The following is a 20759-nucleotide window of genomic DNA, read 5'->3' on the forward strand; positions in this document are numbered from 1 at the left end:
ACCGGTTTGCTAACTGGAGGTTTTTGGTCGGAGCCTTCGAACGCGACACATTCATCGCTACCATCGTCGGAACAGACGAAACGAGCCCCCCCCCCCCAAGACGGGAAACGAGGGGAGACATGTTTGGGGTAAAAGGTGGCTAGCCAGTAAATAGGAGGAAAAGTAACCCGGGTGGGCTACTCAGGTATGGGTGAAGTCTTTCCCTTTGCGCGCGATCTTAGAGCAATGTCATGTTGATGTTCTAACTCTGTAAAGTCAGAGGAGCTAGCCCAGCTCGCTCTCACCAAAGCATTCTCTCGCCACGTCCTCGCACCGCACCGGTAGTCCATCCTTCTCGGGAAACGGCCCAGTTTCCTAACCACGCACATCGTGTTTAGTAGTGAGAGAGGAACTAGCCGGGATAGAAGTTGTGGGGTTTGATTGAGCCGTTCCGACGCGCTGCTTCATTGCTTCCCGCGCGGAAGTGGCTTAAAATCAATAGCTAGATTAGATACCAAAATGCATTCATCTCTTCTCTACTACGGGTTGTTTGTTTCTTGTTTCCCTCGACGACATTCCTTTTGGCAGGTAGCGGCGTGCTGTCCCTCAGGTTTACGGCCTGGACACGTGTTTATAGTGGCCGAATTTGGTGGAAGAGGAGGCCTTGGTGGGAAATTTGGCGGGGAGGTGGGTTTGAAAAGGGGCGTCCACGGGTCTCTTTTTTAAGGTTCCTGTGATGCCGCAGTGCGTTGCACCTTCCTCCCCATGACACCCATACGGTTTGTACTTATTCCATTGCCTCCTTTACACAAAGACAGCAGAGGAGGTGGTCATAAATACCTCGAGGGAAACCGTCACAGGGCGCCTCCGCTGCCATCCCATCTCCCCCCCCCCCTTTTTCCTCCCTACCTAATCATTACCCGACGAATACTTGAGGTTTTCGATGCCGCTCGGTCACCCATTTTATTACAAACCAGCTTGCTGCGTTCTTGATTGATGAAACCCCGATGCCTGTTCTTTTGGGAGCGCTTTCATTTAATTCCTCTTTCGTTTGCTGTTTGTTTGCTACGTCCTCGGTCTGCCCTGCGAACACCTGCCTTTCTCTGCCTCTTCACTGTCATATGCCTGTCGCAACACCAAACCCCATTTCCCCGAGTGTCACCAATCTCATCACCTCCCCTCCTCCAACACATGATCGCTAGCCAGTCATCTTCTTTTCTACTATCGTTTTGAGAAAAAAGAAAAGGCTGGCATCGCCGCCACCATGGCAGCAGAGACTAGCTGGTTTCGCGGCTTCCAGCGCTCCCGCGGATCCGCGCCTACCACTGCTCCCTCCAGTGCCAGCGCCGGCTCGGCCATCTCCACGACCGCGATTGACGATCGCGATGCCGCCGACCAGGAGAAGCAGCAGCCGCACCTGCTGTCTCCTACCCGGCGACGCCTGGCTCGTCCCTCGATCCACCGCGTCTCTAGCCTGTTGAATCTCAGCATCGGCGGAGGAGGCGGCAGTAGCTCGTCCCATCACAACCTCCTTCGCATGACGACGACTCCCTCGCCGCCTCTGGTCGCTGCTGGTAATACTGGCGGCAGTGGTGGTGACCGGGGAGTTAGAAATGCTCTCGGCGACCACGGGGAAGACGCACACCACGAAGACACTTGGCACAACCCCAACATCATGCAGATGGTGGAAACCCTCCAGGCTGCCATGATGAGCAAGAGAGATTCGTTAGCGCCAATCCCGATCATGTAAGTCGAGGCGCGCTTTCCTATATTTGTTATGTATATACACTTGGCTTTCAAGACAGCTGTAGCCTCCATGTCATGTCTAATCAGCAGGAGAGGAAATCGGAGTTTGCAATGACGAGTCTCCTCCTAAATCTTAGAAAATCCGCCACGATTGCCCCCTGTGACGATGATGCCATGGCAACTCTAAGCTCCGTTCTCTATGATCCTAACATCATTTTGAAAGGTACAATTCGTATGTCCTTGCTTTGCTGGAGGGCTTTGCTCAGACCACACGACAGCTCCGTAATGCGCAGAGCGATCTTGACGAGCTCAAGGACCTGCGCAAGAAGGAGTTGGAGCAGTTCCGCAGCATAAGCGAAGATTGGATGCGCCGCGAGGGAGAGTACAAGGCAGAAATAAAACGCCTCGAACTGACGCTGGCCAAGGAGAGCAAAGATGGCGTCTTATCCGTCGCTTTGGCGCGACAGGAGAGTGTGGTGGACCGGTCAGAATCGAAGCGTTTTCAGGCCCGGCTGAAGAGAATGAGCATTTCGCAGGAGCACGGTAAACTGGCCCTTTATACCCTCAAGACGAGCAACGCTGATGTGCGCGTCAAAGACTCGGACGACGAAAATATGGAAAAGCCTAGACCGGCGGGTCCTTTGGAGGCAGTCACCTGCTACACAAGGATAGGTACCTATCATGAACTCCCGGATTATGGTTCATTGGCTGAGATGCTTACAGCCCGTCTACAGGAGACATCCCGCGAATCTTGAACGAAGACAACGATATATTCATGAGTTGTTTTGTCAAGGCGCGAGAGAAAGATCAGCAGCGACATCAGAAACTGATGACTGGTGCGGATCCTGTCGGAAACTCCAGAGCGCCTCAGCATCAGAGGTCAAAAGCCAAACGTAGGCAAAATCTGAGACAGACACTCGATCAAATGTCACCTGGCCAGAGAGGTTCGCAGACACACCATTATGCCGGTACTGCAAATCTAGTCCAAAACCAGCTCATGCAGTCTCATCTGGATGCAAATGATCGGGAAACTTCTCCAGGAAGTGTTGAGCCAATCTCCTCCGGAAGCTCGAGGACGAGTTCGGAGTCTTTTATTCCAACACACTATCGGGACAGCGATAATGCTCCCCAGGTAGCTTCAGACAATGACTCGCTTCCTGATCATATGCCGCAGCCGAGTTCAGGCCAGGGGGATGGCGGCAAATATGGAGGCATGAGCCTTAATCGACAAGCAAAGTACAGAGACGAGGCTCTTGTGTTGAGTGATGATGATCACGCCACTGAGGGCACCCAAAGCATGAACTATTGTGGCGCCATTGGGAGTGGAACTAATCGGGGTCCAATCTCTCGACCGCAGCGGAGCCGTGGCTATTCGTTTGAAAAGGGCGTTGATGAGACGTTGTCGCTACAGTCAGTTGCAAACGGCCCAGAAGCCGATTGGCACCCAACTCTGGCGAGTACAACCGCGGACCGACATTTCTTGGCCTCACAGGCGTTTGAGTTACGCCCCGGCGGATCTGAGGACCTTGTCGGCCGTCTCTATCCAAGGGCTTCTGTATGGCCGAAGTCACCCTCGAGCCCGGCACCAACAACTGTCTCTAGTCTCGATTTCGGCTTCAATCATCTCACGCCATCGACCTCGGCGGATTCTGTGGTTTGGGTTGGGAATGGTCCCATGCCCAAAGCCTCCGGAGACTCGCTTAGCCCGACCGGAGCCGTTGAGGTTGAGAAGAACAAAGGCTCAACCTCTTCTGATCACGCGGCCACCGCTCCAACGGAGTCTCCAGGGCCTGCTAGAAGAAACTCTACCCAGCTGGCCAACAGAACCAAAGACCGGACCAAGGCAAATGGTACCGTTCCCGGTACATATACGCCTGTGCTGTCGAGTCCCAGAGTCATTTTGGACACGAGAGAGTATGAGCCGAAGTTTTTGGTACTTTTTGGTGGTACGGGTGGCGGTACTGAGTTAGCTTTGGGTGCAACAACCCAAACCGATGTTGATCAGGTGGTTGCAAAACCTTTTCTAGGGCCGAGAAGTGTGTCGACACAATCTTTGACGCTAGCCACGGGTCGATCAACGCCAATCAGCGTGTCTCCTAGCTGGAACGTGTCAGGAATTCAAGGAGCATCAGAGACAGCAACTGATGCGGCCAGAATTGCGGCTGCTCGGGCTTTGGCTAACCGGCCCCATGATCGAGCGAATAAGCTCAAGCCAGCTCGGTCAGGCCCGCCGGGAGAGAAATGATGCATTTTTCGAGGCTAATCGCCGGGAATCTGTTGGCGTCTCGTCCCCTTGGTTCCAGCCTGGTAGGGTGTGTGAACTTATCAGGGCCCAGAACTTTCCAGGACGCAAGGCTTAGGTAGTGGAGCGGAGTTTCTCGGGAGTGCTTTCTCTCACACCATAAGTGCCGAGAGACTAGGCTGAGAGAAAAGGGTTTTATGGCGCGGCCTCTACGTCCACATGACGCTGGACCTTTAGCTCCTGTTGTCGAGCGTTTTCAGCCGTGTGAATGCAATGGGATGGTTGGTTTGCTTGTTGTTAGGCTCTCCTGAGGACCAAACTTCTGGTGTTAAACCACAGAATAGATGTCACTTATACCCATTGCAATACACACAACTAAAAAGAACAGAATGAGGCTCTGGTGCTTTGTCGATTTTGGCCGTTTCTTTACAACTGTCTTATAGCGCGCCAGTCGGCCCTTTTCCGAATCCACCATGCTCAGTGCCATCACTAACGTTGCCCCGGTAAAAGGCGTGCGCTGGAGAAGCGTTACAACTATTCCAACTTGTTTGGCGAGGACAGGGCCATTCACGGTTCGGGAGGGACAATAGCTGAACGTCATGAATAACTAATTCTAGTTTGTGTAACCTTCCGACCTGTCCATTGCGATGAGCCGCAGAGTGGTGGCCGTTGGGAAATCTATGACGTGAATGGAAAAGAGAGAGAAAAACGAGAAAAGAAAAACTTGTGTAGAAAAACAGCATGAAAGTTTATATCTAACGTGATTTCTCGTGCGCACACAATGGTTGCTCTTCGCTCTTCAGTGGTAACAGAGAACATATTTCCACGGGGAAAATTAAAAAAGAAAAAAATAAAGAAAGAAAAAGAGAGAACAGAGAAGAAGAAAAAGAGAAAGTCAAAGGAGAAGGGGGGGCTTTTTTTTTCACTTCATAGATAGACGGTGACGTATCTCGGCCGCGTAATCTCCATCTCCATATCTGTCTGAATGGCCTCGCCGTTTGTCTGGCCGTTGGGCGTGGCGGTTTTTGGATATGGACACCCCTTTCTTTCTCATCTATGTTGTGGCTGGTAGCTAAGCTACTTTAGTTGTAGATATCCGAGTTGCAGCTACCATGTCTTGCATCTAGCCGGTGCGTCGGTGGAATTGGATTTTTGGGGGTTTTGAGTTTGGAATTTTGGAAATTCCAATTCGGCCTGCCGTTTGTTTGTTTATTCGTCTCGCGTGCTGTTGTATGTGTGTGTGGGGTGCGGCGTGGGAAAAGAGGTTTGTTTGTTGATGGGGTTCCGGATGGCTTGGCTCCCCACGCGAGGTCAAACTAAGGTTAAATAAAAGTGTTCGCTGTGTTCGCGTGGGCGAGGCTTATGCATCAGATTCTGGGTTGAGGCACGTCTGTTGTGACGTCGCATGCTTTTGACGTCGCCTCGTTCAGCCTGCCTTTGCTCCAAGGACTTGCACTCGCTTCTCTCGCCTATAATAGAAGACTGCCAGACCAAGTCAGGTAAATTCCTTCTTAGCTTCAAAGGGGTCTAGACGGCTGGACGTATAGTTGTTGTATCATTCGGTTTTTGGGTCCTCTCCTTAAATGTGTGGTGTAGACCATCGGCCGTGGCTAGCTAGCTGGTTGGCTGGGTCTCTGGTTGTTTGGCGAATGTGGGAGAACGAGGCAGTGGGCTTGATTCGTCGACGACTGTTGTTCGGATTGGAGTTGCTATCTCGCCTCCGCTCAATTGCGGCAAGAAACAAAAGTCAATACCCCAATTCGAGGTTTGAAGCAAGACTAAAAATATTGCCAAACGGTCTCAGCCACCGCCCTTTACCGCCGGCGTGCTGTCTGACACTACTCTTATCCTCCATTCTTCTCTTCTACGGGGGGGGGGCGGGCCATGGTTTGCTGGTTGTAGTGGTAACCGCTGGCAACGGGTCGGGGCCAGCATTGGCTTGCAGACAAGCTTTGACATTGCAACCAATGTACATACATTCGCCACTGTCATCCAAACTTTTGGATAGTCAAAAGCTATTAGGGCTAAGGTCAGTCGCCGGTGCCTGAAGCAACGGTAGCCGGTTGAGAAACTTTGCAGGCAGAGCCATGGCTAACTGCGCTCCTGGCTTTTTGGCTTGCTCTGTTAAACCCAAGACCCCTGTTATGGAAACATGGAATAGAGTTCCTTGTTGGCACGTCCTTCTCATGCCAAGATTCGGAGGACCAAAGAACGGAGGATTAAAAAAGGTAGAAAAGCTCAAGCATAGATTGGCACCTCGAAGACTGCGTTTGTTGTGGATGTGCATTGTTATTGACGAAAGTAACGAACGAGAAAGAGCAAGTAGCAGTACATGACACCAATAGCAAGCAGAAGCAGGAAGAGTAAATGCTCCGCCCAGCCAGTAGAACAAGGCCCAATCTACCGTCCTTGTCACGCTAATACACAACCAACCGTCCCTTTGAAAGGCCTGGATACCTTAGCCGTCGAGATGGCGAGGAGCCACGCCGGAGCAATCCAGGACGAAAGCAAGAGCTTACCAAGTGGCTCTACCTCCCAGCATCAAGGGACAAAGCATATACCCCCTCAGATAGACCAACAAACCCCCACGCTCACCCCGACCCATGGCCCCGTGCCGTCGCCGCCGGTCCGGATGGCTCCCACTCGGATGTTTAACGCGATGGAAGGCCAACAGGCAAAGCGAGCCGTCGTGTTGGGACTCTTCAGAGTCAGGGAGGTGTGCGGCGTGACGACCAACTGGCGGGTTTTCCTTTTTGCCGCAAATTCCGCATCCATGGTCGAGCCACCCCGGTCTCTCGGACTCCGGGACGCGTTGCCATGTTGGCCCGGTATTCGGCCCTGGCTAGGGCAAGGCGGCACCGTTTGCAGCTGCGGCGCGGCGCGGCGCCGCGCCGCGGAGCTAATGGGAGCTCGATTGCATTGCCGAATAGGGCCGTGTGTCGGCGTATGTGCCTCGGGCATGGCCAAATCGATCCTCCGGCCTGTTTCGAGTGATACGTGCCTTGATTACCTAGGTGCCTAGGTACCTAAGTCAATGAGACCACTCCGTTCGAGGGATCGGAAATATGGTCTTACACATTGTCCTACTCTGCTGGTCATAAATAAGCGCGACTGGACAGCCGTCCTACCAACTGCTCGTCAGCTCATATGCTTGCCGCTTTATCCCTCAGCAATCAGGTTCTCTTTTCATAACATACCTACTAACAAAACTTCCCCATCATGCGTCCAAATGATAATCAGCTCAAAGCCTTGGACAAGGCAGGAGGCATGTACAACATAACCTTCAAATGGGTTGATAAACTGGGCAGGGGCAAGAGCGAATCAGTCATTCTTAGTGAGTGCATTTATTGGACTGTATGTTGCCATGCCTTTTCCTTTTCTCCTGGCCCGGCCCTGCCCTACCCAATCTACCTTGTGATAATTACTGAACAGTTGGGTCCTGTACAGTCATTGTACGAGGTCCTTAGGCTCAGCGTCCCGCTTCACCCCGTAGAGGCAGGTTTCACAGAATATTTCACAAGCACAGGCAACAAGGACGGCAAGTTCAAGCTGAAGTCTGCCCATCGCCTCAAGGTCCCCACCGCCAACGCTCGCATTGAAAAAAACGGAGAGACGTTGGACGAAGAAACTTGGGTGTCTCGCCTTGTATGGTGTGTAAACCACAACCCAGAATTGGTCTTGATCTTTGAGCTACTGCAATCAGACGGGAAGCCTTTTTCGACAATGCTTCAGGCGCCCGAATACCTCAAGAAGGTGATCGAGAAGAAACTCCTGGATAACGAGGACGTGTTGTCGCATATATTATTGAACAAGGGTTGGCAACTTGCTAATATAGAACCCACCCCTCCAAATTCAAACACCAATGGGGGGGAATACACGAGAATTCTGGTAAATACGGGGTTTTTGACTCTGAAGCAGGTGCATGATGTACTTGTTGCGAAGAAGAAGGACAAGGCCCTCGAAGGCGAATTCATCTTTTGCGAGGCGGCTCATTGATTATCAGCCTACGGATCAATCTTTCTTCAAAGAATAGGTATCATTTCTGAGGCTCAGCTCATGCAGACCTCGCCCAAGGAGAGCAGCCATCCTCCCATCAATGATCACCCCCTCCTCCGGGCACAGCCGGCTGTGCCTCGAAGCCGTTCTCTCTTTGAAATAATCTAGATTTATTATTACATAGCCCGACCCCGTCAGTGTGGCCAAGCCCGGGGTACCTATTGCACTCCCCCTTCCACCTCGAGAACTTGGCACTCGACAAATAGAATACATTCACTTGGATTCTGTCACCTTGCCGGACTAATTCGTGAATTGGTCTGAGCAGGTAGGTGCCCCTATCTTGGTTTATCTCGTCAATTTCCTTTTAAACAAAAAGCCCATCATCAACCTACCACGACCGTTCTCTTCCACACAAGTCTCGCCGCCCTGGTTGTCGAGCAACATGAAGTCATCCCAACGCGGCCGCCCTTCTGACTAAGCCGCCTCCCCTTTATCCCTTATCTCTTATCTGTATTGACTTTCCTACTGAACCAACCCTTATGAGCGAAAGAAAAAGGGGGCGCTCCACATATCAACCCTAAAGTTCCTACTGATTAACTAACACTGGCCTAAGCCCATGCCATGCTCCTAGCGCATCTCCGAATTTCTTGCCAGGCAAGCGGTTGACAAAATAAAAGAGACCGCAAAAGATCAGTGGCCCGTGCGGATGATAAAAGTCTAACAGGCGTCCTGGACTGTTGCTTTATGGTCTGTTAAGCTGGCATCGTTAGGAGATGTGGTGGTGGTATGATGGCACTTTGAGATACCTTGTAGCCCAACGACTTTCTTCCTGTGTAGAAGTACTGCTAGGTAAGCGGTCTCTTTTTTTTGTTAACCGCTTGCAAGGTACACTTTCTTTGCCCACCAGAAGTACCGACATGTTCCCTCTGGCCGGCGAGACTTGCAGGTACACACCTCCTTGGAGCGCGGCCACCCACCACCACATTCCCCAAAAAAACTCAATCGTGCTGCAAGATGCAACGCAACAAAATTTCTTTTCCTGCAAGACGGGTGGGTTTCTGCCTTTTTATTCTTTTTTTTTATTCTCTATCTTCTCTTTCCATTTTTTTTTACACCTGGTCCCCTCTCCAACGTGGCATAACCGCGAGACATGGGATTTAGATAATTCGAGCGGGGATGGTGAGGGTCGTTGAAGAAAACGCCCCCCCCCCTAATAAGGTAACCCCTTGTCACCGGCGTCACTCGCCTTTCAACGGTCAAACCACAAACCACAAGACACACACACAAGCACTTTGTCTTGAACGAAAAAAAAAAGAGTCAACAAGGTCTATAGAAACGGGAGAAGATGTTACAAAATGTTTGCAATACACTTCTTTGAGACTGTGCTTCACTTTGTCTCTCTCCGTTTCCCCCCCTTTATTTGCTGGTACGAATACCGGGGCGCTAGTTAGGTAAGGTAATTAATCTCATTAATTACGAATATTCGCGCCTCTCAATTCATGGATTCATTCATATTTACATTTCTTTTCACATTTTACAGGGAAGTCGCAAGTTTGCAAGGCCACTAGGTAGGTATGTACTAATTCAGGCGGATGATCACTTATCAAAATCTCTCTCTCCGCCGGCCCGCTCGGAGCTAAGGGCGACTAGGTACTCCGTAGGTTGGTGGAATCTTAGCCTGGGATGAGTAACGGTCTAGTATCTGTAGGTAGACAGGTATTGTACCTAACCCGTTTCTTCATTTGCCCAGCCCTCCCTGTCTCAACGTTTTCGTTCTTGGTTGTTGAAGGCTCTTGCTTATCAAGGATCGAAAATACAGAGTTACAGAGAACTGTGCATACGGATACATGGCAAATAAAACGGCCGAATATGCCGACGGCGGGAGGAGGCAGGCAGCTGCGGGCGGGCGGGCAGCAGCGGCGGCGCAGAAATGGAACTTACATATTAAACCCTCCGTGCCTATGTCTGTCGATTCCTTCCCTCCATCCTTTTTGATCGGCCTTCAACGGTCAAGACCAGGGGCCCCGCCTGGGCCCTGGTACTGGTGAGATGGTGGTGGTGCGTGCGGCCTTGCACACGGCAAGGCCTCGAGCCGGCCGAGCTAGCCAGCTTTTGCCCCAGCTTGTCAAGGGGCCAGGCCAGCCTGGCCAGCACCCCTGTTCCCTCCCACCCCCCGTCCCGTGGAGATCTCCGGTCTTATTCCAAATATCCTGTCCCAAAGGAGAAAAGTCGTTTTTCTTTTCCGGCGGGGCCGTGGGTGCCCGGGGGTGAAGAGACTCATCAACGGCCGAACTCGTTCTTGGCAGCACGGTGAATGCCGATCTTTCTTTTGCGTATCTCCGTTGCACCGGTTTCACTTTCTAGTTTCCTGTTACGGGAGCACAGAAAAAACTCCGGGGATATTTGCGGCCAGATCGGGGAGCACGATCGGCTGTCTCATTCCTTGGTGTCCCTCTCTGTCTTGAAGGCTGACAAGCTTCCCTTGTCTGCGGGCTTATTCTCTTCTCCCCCCCACCGACAAGAGTCGCTGTCACGGTCACGGCTGGAGTTAGGGTGGCACAACCGCGGAATTGCTTGCCGCTTGGGAAACTTCCTTTTTCGTCTTCTGCTTCTCTGTTGGCAGGTACTTAAAACCCCGGTCCATGGGAGTCATGAGTTGGTTGTTGGATAGAAGGCAGTTATCGTGAATCCTAGGCCCATGTCTCATAGTCCATTGTCTTAGAAGCATCACCGAGCTTTATTAAAGCACCGAGATTGAAGGAAGTGGTTGGTTGGGTTCAGACCATAGACGTCATGTTCCTGGCCTCCGGGAGTTCTCCCTGTCTCTCTTCAAGTTGCTGACTTGATCACAACGTTATACCGCCAAGACGTTATATGCCCGGGAAACTGATCGACAGAGGGGATCTTAGCCCCACTCTACCGTTTCAAACGATCACCACAACCCTTGAATCGGGTTTCTAGCTCACGCTCATTCGCTATGCCGCGGATGGAGGGAAAACGGAGGGGTTGTGGGATCCCGATTGGCACGGGGCTCTGTCCGTCCCGCCCACAGAAAATGTCACGAAGTTACAATCCCCATTGTCTGAGGAGGATGATGCAAATTTGGCAATGCGCTGTCCGAACGGGGGAAAGCGGTGAGTTGGTGAGGAGCCGTAGTCTTTCGCCCTTTTTCGGTGAAGGATGCATATATTCTGTTCACCTTTTCCCCATCGAGCCTTGCTTGCGCCGACCCCTCGGATAGGAGAGGATGGTGATGATGAATGTAATGGCGATGATGCGGTGTGCGTTGGGCTTGCACAGGAGAAAACTGCCGTGTTCAGCGCGATCTTGGTTGCGAGAAGAGAGGGACCATGTCCCCTGTCGTCGCTCATCGCCAAGGAGAATTAGACGAGATAAATTGGGGAAAGAGGGAACGGGGAACTTCAACAGAAGCAACAGAAGGAGAAACAAACACCAAGAGAAAAAGCAGAAAAGGTACGTACCCTGCCCGCGGGATCTACACTGCGACGCACGGACGATATGATAGGTAAAGTGCTTACGGGCAGGTTGAGGTCGCCGACCTCAGGTCCCGAGTGGCTTGCTGTCGTCCCCGGAGACCCATGTCGACCCTGTTCGTCAGCCGCCATCACAGGGCAAGCGGCGTGATATGGGGGCAAGCGGTTGCTAGCGGGGATTTTATTAAATAGTGGTGCACACCTCCTCGTTTAACTACCTGACGCTAGTGTGATAAGCTCGTTGCGATTCGGATCATCAACTCTTCTTACTGCGTATTCCCTTGTGCCTGGCCGCGCGCGCCGCAATCAGTGTTAACTTGTGCCACAAATAGTGTAAAAGGGACACGAGTTTAGAGGGAGGGGATGGCCTGTTCGGTGCCGTGTTGCGGCCCCGGTGTTTGTTCATTTGCGGGCATGCGGCGCCGCACGCTCGCACGAACTGCCACACGTGCCAAAGGAGCGTTGACGAAAGAGGACCGGGGAAGTGATCTTCACACTCTAGCTCCTCGCAGGGCACCCGTCCGTTAGATTGATTGTCCGTGCAGCCAGCCAGCAGGCGGGCAGGCAGGCAAGCAAGCCGGAATCTCCAAAGTTGGTGAGAAAGCGGTCGGCGGCGGTCGGTTGCGCGCGCCCAAGTCACAGTCTGGGGCAGAGTTGCATTGCATGGAGTCTAGGTCGGACGAAACGGTTTGACAAAGGGCCCGAGAGAGGGAAACGAAGCGGCATAGCGTCGATCAATCACGGACGGGGTCCCGAGAAGTCGATGGCTGATCCGTCGGTTCGGCTCTGGCGCCTGTCCAAGTAACACAGAAAAGAGCGGATCCTACGGAATGAGACAAGAAACGACGAGAAAATGCAAGATGCGACTTACGGTATCCTCCCCCTGCCCCCTGTCCCGGCCACCACCTTCCTTGCGATGAGCCTGTGAGGAGGACTGAGGAAGGCTCTTGCCGTGATGGCCCCTTCCGCGTCCAACGTCACACGGTAGGGATATATGTGCATCAGTTGCGGAGATATCCCTCTCAATGGCTGGGTGACGGTGACAGTGATGGTGGCGATGGATGTTGCAGACGGAAGGGCTCTAGCCGTGGTCATCCTTATTTTGTTTGCCTGTGTGCTTAATATCAAGCTTGAAGATCATTCATGGTCTGTCACACTGTTCGTTTGTTGCAAGTCCCCGCAAATGTGATATAATTATCGACAACTCCGTAATTACTGTCGGGGTAAGCAAGAACAATTCTTCAAGATGTCAGCATTTCTCCTTCCTTTTTTTTTTTAGGTGAATTATTTCTTCTTTCAGGTAGGCCTCGATCGGGAGCTATCCGTGGTCGGATCCGGAATCGCGAAGGAAAGGCCGATGGGGGAGATGATTTGCTGCAAGCTCTTTTCTCTCATCCCATCCATCCCCTGCTCCACCAGATTGCCCGATTCGAAAAGGGCTTTGGGGCCGTGCTCCACACCCGTTGACCGTTAGATCAGGACTAGTCCGGTGAATCTCTCACCTTGCTGCCGAGTGCAGCAGGCCGTTTTTGTGTGTGTAACCGTGTAACTGTGTACAGTACCTTCCATGAACGGACAGGCTGAAGCACGTTCTAGATGGAGAAGCGGGGCCCCTCCGCTCTTGCCTCTTTTTATCTGGCACCTCGACTCGACTCGACTCGACTCGACTCGACTCGACTCGACTCGACTCGACTCGACTCGCCCTCTTCTCGGACCTTTTCTTGGTGTGCTTGGCGGGGAAGGAGGAGAAGGGCTTTATTGTTCATCCTAGCGCTAGTTTGGGATGGACGATGGGGAGTGGAACTCGAGATTGGGAAAGAACGTGGCCCCCCGGGTCGCTTTCCCTTCGTGGCTTCAAAGCGGAGAGTGCCTACCTGCAGGCAGTTGCGCGGCCCCCCTTTTCCCGCGACTCACGAGCATGTTCTTATCCTGTTGCAGAAAGCCGTGCCAGACTCCTGCATTCTCCCCTCCCCTCCCCTCCCAACTCTCCAGCAAAGCTGGGGAAAGGAATCGTTCATTCGGCACGACGTAACGTATAATCCATCCCGTATATGTAGGACGGATCTGCGCCCCAACGGTTGTCCCAAGAGCCCACCCATGCGCAGCTGATATGTGCGTCGTTATTAGCATGGATACGGTTGATCATTACTACTGCGCACTTATTCCACCTGCATTCCGTATATTCCGCAGTTACTTTGTCGAATGCGATTACTGAGAATGCATGAAGAAAGTAACACATTTAAATACGAGTAATGTTGGCAGGTAAGGTAAGGTGAGAAGGCGGTTAGTTAAAGTTTCTCGGTGAGGCGCGGGTGGGTGGGTTCGCTCGTGTATAAGAATCAATGTTCTCTCAAAAACTAAATACCTAATGTTTTAGATAAGGCAATCGGCGCACCACTCCAGTGCGCACACATTTGCCATTTGCAATGGAGCCTTGATTAAATGGATACTGTACGTACCTTTCCATGCTGGCAACTCCCGCCGTTTTTCTCTGCCGTTGGAGTCGGCCGTTGCGGAATGAGATCTCGCCTGACTAGCGGGGACGGACTAAAAATCCAACAGCTAGCTAGCACGCACCCACTTGGGCACCTTAGTTTCATCCACATGTCATGCCAGTCTTGCTCGCCCAGCCAAGAGGGCCCAAGATTGTCCTCATCTGGCACTCGGCCCTTCTGCCTATCGATTCGCAGTCTCGGGGGGTTGCGAGCTTCATCGACCGCGCCGGATTGGTACTAATGGCCCAGATTGGGCCCCGGGGCCTCTCATGAAGATCTCCTTGTCCTGGGCATCGGGAGGAAAGGTGACTAGGTGGCCAGGGGGGCAAAGTCAACAACAACACGAGAGCACAGCACAGCACAACACAGCACAGCACAGCACAGCACAGCACAGCACAGCACAGCACAGCACAGCACAGCACAGCACAGCACAGCACAGCACAGCACAGCGCAGCACAGCGCAGCACAGCACATACGAACACAGCATCCCGTCCCGTCCCTGCCCACCCTTGCCGTGCCCGTTGGCGTGCCGCGTGGGTGCGCTTCGTGGTTGCGTTTGCTAGGCAGAGACCGAGAAAGAGAGAGAGAAAAACAAAAAGGAGATTTGCTGTAGGTATCTGGAAGGCGAGGTAGAAAGGCCTCCTCGTGGCCCCGTCCCCGTGGTGGGGTGGGGCACAGCACAGCAGCAACAGCAACAGCACCACCACCTACCGACTCCTGCAATCACGCAAAGCTCCAGACCCGTGCAGAGGGTGCAGTTTGCAGTGTTCAGTGTGCAGTGTGCAGCGCAGTGAGGTGCAGCAGGCAGGCAGGCCCTTTTTTCTCCAGGTGGCTGATGATGTGCTCAAGGCAGGCGCCGCTCGCCTGGGCTGGCCTGCTCGCCTGGCGACGCCTCGGTCTGTCTTTTCCCATCCGTGTTTCCCCTCTCGCTCTCGCTCTCGCTCGCTCTCCTCCCATCACATCTCCCCTGCTCCTCCCCCCTTGCGACGATCCCCCGATGACGTGGCGGCTAGGGCCGTTCGGCTGCCGCTGGGGGCATGTTCAACAGCCAGCCATTAGTGAGTGAGGGACGAGTGTGTGGTGTTTGGTTATTGTTTTTGCCCCAACTAAACTGCCAGCGAGGTCCCCCTCTTCCGGTCACTCCAGAGGCCGAATTTGCCACCCGGTCATCCTTTTCATGTCGAGTCCATAGGCATGTAGTCACAAGAGTAAAGAGAACTGAGTAGATAGAAATATTGCCGCTGTATTATTCACTTTTTCCACCATAATTATATCCGCTAGGTTTGGTATCTTTCTAACTACTCACAAGTATTAACAATCCCCGCCCAAGTAATTTTACTAGGAGGCCGTTCCGTCATGTAATTGTAGCAGAGATGTGCCCAGCGCCGACAGTCATGAGAGGGAAAAAAAAGAAAGAAGTGCTTGTACAGAGAGAGAGAGAGAGAAGAAAATATGGGGAAAAAGGGAAATCCCTTCCCATGACTGCCACGACTGCCTCGCCTGCCAAATATCATCAAACATCATATCCTCAAATCATCCCAACCCAACCGTATACGGCGGAAAATATATAACAAAATATGTACCTGAAAGATTTAAAACCTCGCAATCGCTATGCAGATGAAGAGAGAGTGGGAAGGAGTGTCGAGAAAACAAAAACAATCCAAGCCATAACTCCAAAAAAAAGATAAAAAGTAAAGGGGTATAATCAAAACTAAGCCACCCAAAGCCATACCAAAAAGAAAAAAAGGGGAATTAATAATAATAACCCTGCGAGAGCGCGCTCTCTCTCGCTAGGTAAATTTAGGCGAAGGGCTTGCGGTCAAAAGGAGGGTGGGTCTTGACAATAGTCATCTCTCTCTCTCTCTATCTTCCAAGAGAGTCTGTGTGCTAGCTGACACGACCAGACAGCACTCTGTTGTCTCGTAGGGGGGCCCCTGACGTAACGTAACGTAACGTAACGCAAGTGTGGGGAGCCACATATCCCGCCACTGCGCCAGCCAGTCAGTTTCCTGCGTCTGGCTGGCGAAGCGGCGAATATGTGGCTCCCCTTCATACCCACGCTGCCGGTTCCAGCTGAGCTGAGTTGACCGGAGCGGGGCGGGGCCGGGCGCTGTGCGGCCCGCTGCCGACACGGAACAACGGTAGCTTGGCGGGTTGCCGGTCGCCGGTTGCTGGGCTCGTCGTTTAATGGTTCCGCGATTGGCAACTCTTTTGTAAAAAAGGGGCCTCGCGCTGTCTCTCTCTCTCTCTCTCTCACTCACTCAGTGGTGAACCAGATCGGACACGTTGACACGTGTCACTCGCTCGTCCCTCGGGCGGTCCCTCTGGGGCTGCTGGCCACCGCTCCTGCCTATGGGCGACTGCAGCTGGTGCAGGGGAGACGGCATGACAGGCGAGTTCGGGGCCGTAGGGTAGTGCGAGTTGGCGGCGGCCGAGAAGTAGTCGCCCCTGCTGCTGCTGCTGCTGCTGCCGAAGTAGCGCTGGCCGGATTCCGCCTTGGCCATCATCTCGGGCGACGTGGGATAGGCTGGCGAGGAGGCGACTGGCGAGGCTGAGTACGGCGGCGGCGGCTCGTAGTGGACTAGCTGGCTGAACGGGGGCAGCTTGGTGTCGGACGGCGAGACGGAGGACCGCGGCGAGTAGTGCGGCATGCCGTCGGACGGCATCTTCAGGGGCGGCAGCTCGACGCGGCTGGCTGGCGAGGTTGAGTAGTAAGACCCAGAGTCCGACATCAGGGACGGCGCTAGCTCCGAGCCAGGCGAGTTGGACAGGGGCGACGAGAGCGGCGTCTCCACGGTGGCGCCGTACCGTTCGTTGTGAAGGCTCGCGGATAGCAGCGGGGCGGGCATGGGCCTCGACAACGACGGCATTGGCAGGGTCCTGGGGGTGGATATGTTGGGATGATGGTGCGGGAAGCGCGGTTGTATTTCCTGTCTGTCGTCGAAGGGCATGGCCAAGGCCTTGCGCTTTTCGGACCGCTTCCGGCGGTTCTGGCTCCCGTTCCACCAGTTCTTGACGGCGTTGTCGCTGCGGCCGTTGAGGCGCCTCGCGATCTCGGCCCAGCGCTTCCCTAGCTCTCGGACGAGGCGCTCTATTATCACGCCCTCCTCGGGCGTAATGGGGTCGTGGTTTAGCGTCGGCTTAAGGTTCTGGTGGAAGCGTTCGCGGCACTGTTTGGGGGTCCTGGAGCCGAGCGTGCTTGCGATGCGGACCCAGTTGAGAGCTCCCTGGCTGTTCACCAACGACATCAGATAGGCATCCTCCGACTCAGACCAGGGTCCTCTCCTGTGGTGGTTTGTTGTCATTCTTGAGTGCCACTCCTCGGGCAGCAGTTCGTTGTGTGTAAGCCAACTCTCGTGGCGGGCTTTGGCGGCGGCCGGGTGCGTCTCAATGCCGTGGTACAGTGTTGTTACCGCCAGCTTGTCGTCCTTGGTAGGTGGTTGGGATTAATTCAACCACTCTGCCCTGTTTGTCTTGTCGTCGACGGCGGGATGCGGGGAACGGAACGGGGGTGGGTTGTGGGATCAATTCACCACCCTGCCTTGCTTCTCGTTGAGGTGGGCTCAGAAGGGGGAGAACTTGGAGTACAAGACGGCATATGCGGCGGGTCGAGGGAGCATGCTCACAGGGGGAGATATTCCCTTATATACCGGTAATCTGGGTATAATGGAGAAGTAAAACCATGAGGCTGAGCTGGAAGGGAGTAGGAGGAGCATGAGGGAGGGAGGAGGCTGATCATAAATACTAGTAAGTAAGGTATACGGACAAGCCGGGGGGTTGTGTGAAAGGAGCCACAGTGGGGAAGAAGCTTGCAAGGTTACTCGGCGGCTGCCACCCAAAAACGGTGAGACCGCCACCGTTTGCCGTACGGGAACATTTCATGTCCCAAGGTATCCGCACTGCATGCTTTTTGCTAGCCCATCAAGGTCGCCAGAGTTGAAACTTGGAAGTGTATAAAGATCTGCCTTCGAACGAGACTCTGTACTCGTCTCGTCCCATATCCACTGCTTTAGGTGTCCTCATTTAGCGTTTCTTCTTGAATCGTAATTTTGGTTAATGCATTTTGAGGGCTCTGTAGAACTATTGTATTGGGTTTCCCCAGGTTTCTGCAGACAAGGCGCGCAAGCTTTCTCAACAGAGGAGCATCGGTAGAGCTTCAGACAGCTTCTGGTTTGGCGCTACTGGAGCTCGCCGTTCACTCTTAGATCAAACTCCACTCGAAGCTTTGTGGATGCTTCAGAAAGCTCTCGAGCCTCATCCGGCGGTCTTGCAAGGATCAGACCACCGCGGACCTGGAATGACACATGTGCGCGGTGGGAGGAGTCTTCATGGTGTTGGCATCCCCATCATCCGTCCGATGTCCAGCCGACGGGGCGTTTGACACACAGGCCAACGCGGGCCGCCCCAGCGGCGGCGTACGGTAGCTGAAGCTGCTTTGCGTTGCTTGCAACATCTGACGGAGGCACGCTGCCCAGCGGGCCAGCGGGCGGGGGGAGAGAAGCGAACGGGTTTGGAGCGTCGGTCGAGGCGACGGTGGCGACGTTTGCTGTTTGCCGTGCTGAGACGTGTTGTTGATACACTGGTGGTTGTCAAGTATTTTCGCTCCGACGTTGGCGGTTTGCAACACCCCGTGCCCCATAATCTAAGGTATATCCCTTGCTTTCCAGGCCACCTATTGTTAGGTTCCTCAGTGGGGTAATTGGTGATAACTTTGACCAGACTGAAGAAAAGGGCAGATTCGAGGGTTAATTGAGTCCTACGAATACCACAATCACGTACCCCCGGCTGGTGAATCGATGGGGTACAGTACCTTACAGCAATGCGAGTGTATGGTTGTTAGGGGGTGGTGGGAGCGGGGTGTGGCTGCGAGAGGTTGCTGCTCTCTCTGGGCTGTCGCCCACGGAAGTTACTTTTGCTTTTCGGAGCGGAGAAACAGGGTCCTCACGAACAACCTAACACCCTGGACCCCTCCCCAGCGCAATTTTGAAGATCCATGTCCTCCCATGTGCTTTGGATGATCCCTGTTAGCTCTTTTAGTCCGGGGTGTGTGTGGGAATTGAGAAGGGGCAGGGGGGATACCTAGCCTGGCCTGGTCAAGAAAAGGCACGGGCAGAGGAAGGCACGCACGCCCACCAGCAAGAAAAATAAGATAGTAATTAATTGGCATAAAATCACCAATTCCATCGTTTTGGGTAACAGCCCTGATCCCTGAACTTAGCTTGTCGCCTCAACATCCCTGGCTGTACAGCGGGGGGGGTAGCGGCGTGCGCCCAGTGCAACGGATTATCCTGTTATTTTCTCGCAGAAAGTAAACTCCAGCTGCCATCCACAACTGCTCAGTGCCTCCCCCGGGGCTTGGACCAGGTTCGTCTGGTCGTTGTTGGCCGATCCGGATCACGTGAAGGGGGAAGGGATTATCCCATAATCTGAATGCCTGTTCAGTAACCTGACAAAGGCTTTCCATCCATTGGCCTCACCAGCGCCAAACTCAAGACCATGCGTGGAGCAGCGGTGGGTTGACGGTGGGTTGACAGTGTCATGACAACCTGCTCAACTAGACGGAACCCCCACGGAAGCACCTGACAGAGGTCATGACTGCCCTCAAAACCCCACTGGAGAAAATTAAGTATACCCGCGCAGTGGATAGGTGGTGATTGAATCTGCACCAGGCGCAGTGGGTTTGTTTACCTTAGGTTCACTTCGAGTTTTAACTCTCTCGTCCTTGACGCTTCCAGATTGTCCGCGATGCTTTCAGGTCGTCCGATGTCCGGAGCCCCATTTTGCATCTGCTGCGCCGGCAATGAGATAAGAATTGTGGCGGCCAAGGATCACGATCACTGCTGAGTAGAGTTTTGATCTCTCAAACTCTCTCGCTTGGGGCTTTTGATACTCCAAAATATGCTCCCCGGATCTTGCTAGGGGAGTTTCCACCTAGGAACTATTAAGCGTTCCCGGCTCTTAACAAAGATGATATTGCCCGGGGTGGCGTTAGCTGGTGGTTACGGGCATGGCCAGCTGGCAGAGAGATGGAGACGAACCGGAACTGGCCAAATTCCATACGCATTACGGGAAACTCCGGCACATCGTGATTACGGTATTCCCGCAGGGTCGGCACACCTAACTACCACCACACCGTGAGAATCGTGATACCATCTCGGAAGTTGGCGGCTGCATCGGACCCGTCTCGCTGGCGAACCCCCCTCCACCTCCCACCCCATTCCTTGAACCCCTGCAAAAGCGCCAAACGACCCTCGAAGCACACAGCTGTCCCCAAAATCCCGCTGGTGTAGCCAACCCCAGCCTGAGAATCTGGGATGGCGTTCCCGGCAAGTGGAAGAGCCGAGGGAAAATGCGCGTGATATTGAGATGAGGAGGGAGTCCAGGCCCCAAGACTCGGAGACCGCGATGTGATGTTGCGGCTGGACGGGGGGGGGCATCAATATCAATGATACCAAGGCTGCTTAACGCAGTCAGGTACCCGAGAAGTGGAAAACAATTAGCAATACGGACCTGTTCTAGATATGGAAATTTCGAACTTACGTGCCAACCCTGGAAAAGGTACCAAACACCTTCGCTTTTTTTTTTCTTAGCTACGGATATTTCCAGTTCGCAGGTTTAGTTTTAGGTGAGGAGAAAAAACCTGTCGAGTGGAGGCGGCAACGGCACTGCCCCGGACCCTCCGACCACGCGCTCGGGATGATGCGGTGACCCACGGTGTCGGTCTCCTCTAGCGGGCCTTGAGATCTTGCTCCGTATCCGTATACTAGCCTTTTTTATTATGATACAGAAAATAACGGTGATGGAACG

The 20759-nt window shown here is 53.4% G+C and overlaps 6 protein-coding genes across 6 annotated transcripts; 3 read left to right on the forward strand and 3 right to left on the reverse strand.

Annotated features, from left to right (window-relative positions):
* Nucleotides 1-1108: 1108 nt before the first annotated feature.
* Nucleotides 1109-4105, forward strand: B0T26DRAFT_164672 (uncharacterized protein). The gene is made up of 4 exons (XM_060433522.1): nucleotides 1109-1725; nucleotides 1949-2268; nucleotides 2323-2397; nucleotides 2460-4105. Exons 1-4 carry the CDS (start codon nucleotides 1244-1246, stop codon nucleotides 3968-3970), a joined length of 2388 nt encoding a protein of 795 aa, XP_060301092.1. The 5' UTR covers nucleotides 1109-1243; the 3' UTR covers nucleotides 3971-4105.
* A 3081-nt stretch (nucleotides 4106-7186) lies between these two features.
* Nucleotides 7187-7963, forward strand: B0T26DRAFT_672802 (uncharacterized protein; the record flags this gene model as incomplete). The annotated part of the gene is made up of 3 exons (XM_060439509.1): nucleotides 7187-7321; nucleotides 7400-7612; nucleotides 7679-7963. 3 exons carry the CDS (start codon nucleotides 7187-7189, stop codon nucleotides 7961-7963), a joined length of 633 nt encoding a protein of 210 aa, XP_060301093.1.
* Nucleotides 7964-13418: 5455 nt separating this feature from the next.
* B0T26DRAFT_697350 (uncharacterized protein) lies at nucleotides 13419-13759 on the reverse strand. The gene has a single exon (XM_060441388.1). It carries the CDS (start codon nucleotides 13694-13696, stop codon nucleotides 13472-13474), a length of 225 nt encoding a protein of 74 aa, XP_060301094.1. The 5' UTR covers nucleotides 13697-13759; the 3' UTR covers nucleotides 13419-13471.
* A 557-nt stretch (nucleotides 13760-14316) lies between these two features.
* Nucleotides 14317-15174, forward strand: B0T26DRAFT_697353 (uncharacterized protein). Its single transcript, XM_060441389.1, has one exon. It carries the CDS (start codon nucleotides 14788-14790, stop codon nucleotides 15016-15018), a length of 231 nt encoding a protein of 76 aa, XP_060301095.1. The 5' UTR covers nucleotides 14317-14787; the 3' UTR covers nucleotides 15019-15174.
* A 1360-nt stretch (nucleotides 15175-16534) lies between these two features.
* On the reverse strand, nucleotides 16535-17242 carry B0T26DRAFT_628156 (Homeodomain-like protein; the record flags this gene model as incomplete). The annotated part of the gene is made up of 1 exon (XM_060436223.1): nucleotides 16535-17242. A coding segment is annotated over one exon (708 nt), but the record flags the coding sequence as incomplete, so codon positions are not given.
* Nucleotides 17243-18576: 1334 nt separating this feature from the next.
* Nucleotides 18577-19226, reverse strand: B0T26DRAFT_697357 (uncharacterized protein). The gene is made up of 2 exons (XM_060441390.1): nucleotides 18672-19226; nucleotides 18577-18599 (listed from the first exon to the last, which is right to left on the reverse strand). Exon 1 carries the CDS (start codon nucleotides 19117-19119, stop codon nucleotides 18859-18861), a length of 261 nt encoding a protein of 86 aa, XP_060301097.1. The 5' UTR covers nucleotides 19120-19226; the 3' UTR covers nucleotides 18577-18599; nucleotides 18672-18858.
* Between the last annotated feature and the right edge of the window lie 1533 nt (nucleotides 19227-20759).

This window comes from Lasiosphaeria miniovina, assembly GCF_030549165.1.
Source record: "Lasiosphaeria miniovina strain SMH2392-1A chromosome Unknown B0T26scaffold_2, whole genome shotgun sequence".
NCBI classification, from domain to species: domain Eukaryota; kingdom Fungi; phylum Ascomycota; class Sordariomycetes; order Sordariales; family Lasiosphaeriaceae; genus Lasiosphaeria; species Lasiosphaeria miniovina.

Bases quoted from the DNA above. Each gene is read 5' to 3' on its own strand.
- B0T26DRAFT_164672 (XM_060433522.1), top strand. From the start codon at position 1,244: ATGGCAGCAGAGACTAGCTGGTTTCGCGGCTTCCAGCGCTCCCGCGGA. The intron at 2,269-2,322 runs GTAAACTGGCCC...TGCGCGTCAAAG, and splicing joins GAGCATTTCGCAGGAGCACG to ACTCGGACGACGAAAATATG. The intron at 2,398-2,459 runs GTACCTATCATG...GCCCGTCTACAG, and splicing joins CACCTGCTACACAAGGATAG to GAGACATCCCGCGAATCTTG.
- B0T26DRAFT_697350 (XM_060441388.1), bottom strand. From the start codon at position 13,696: ATGTGTTACTTTCTTCATGCATTCTCAGTAATCGCATTCGACAAAGTA.
- B0T26DRAFT_697353 (XM_060441389.1), top strand. From the start codon at position 14,788: ATGATGTGCTCAAGGCAGGCGCCGCTCGCCTGGGCTGGCCTGCTCGCC.
- B0T26DRAFT_697357 (XM_060441390.1), bottom strand. From the start codon at position 19,119: ATGCCAATTAATTACTATCTTATTTTTCTTGCTGGTGGGCGTGCGTGC.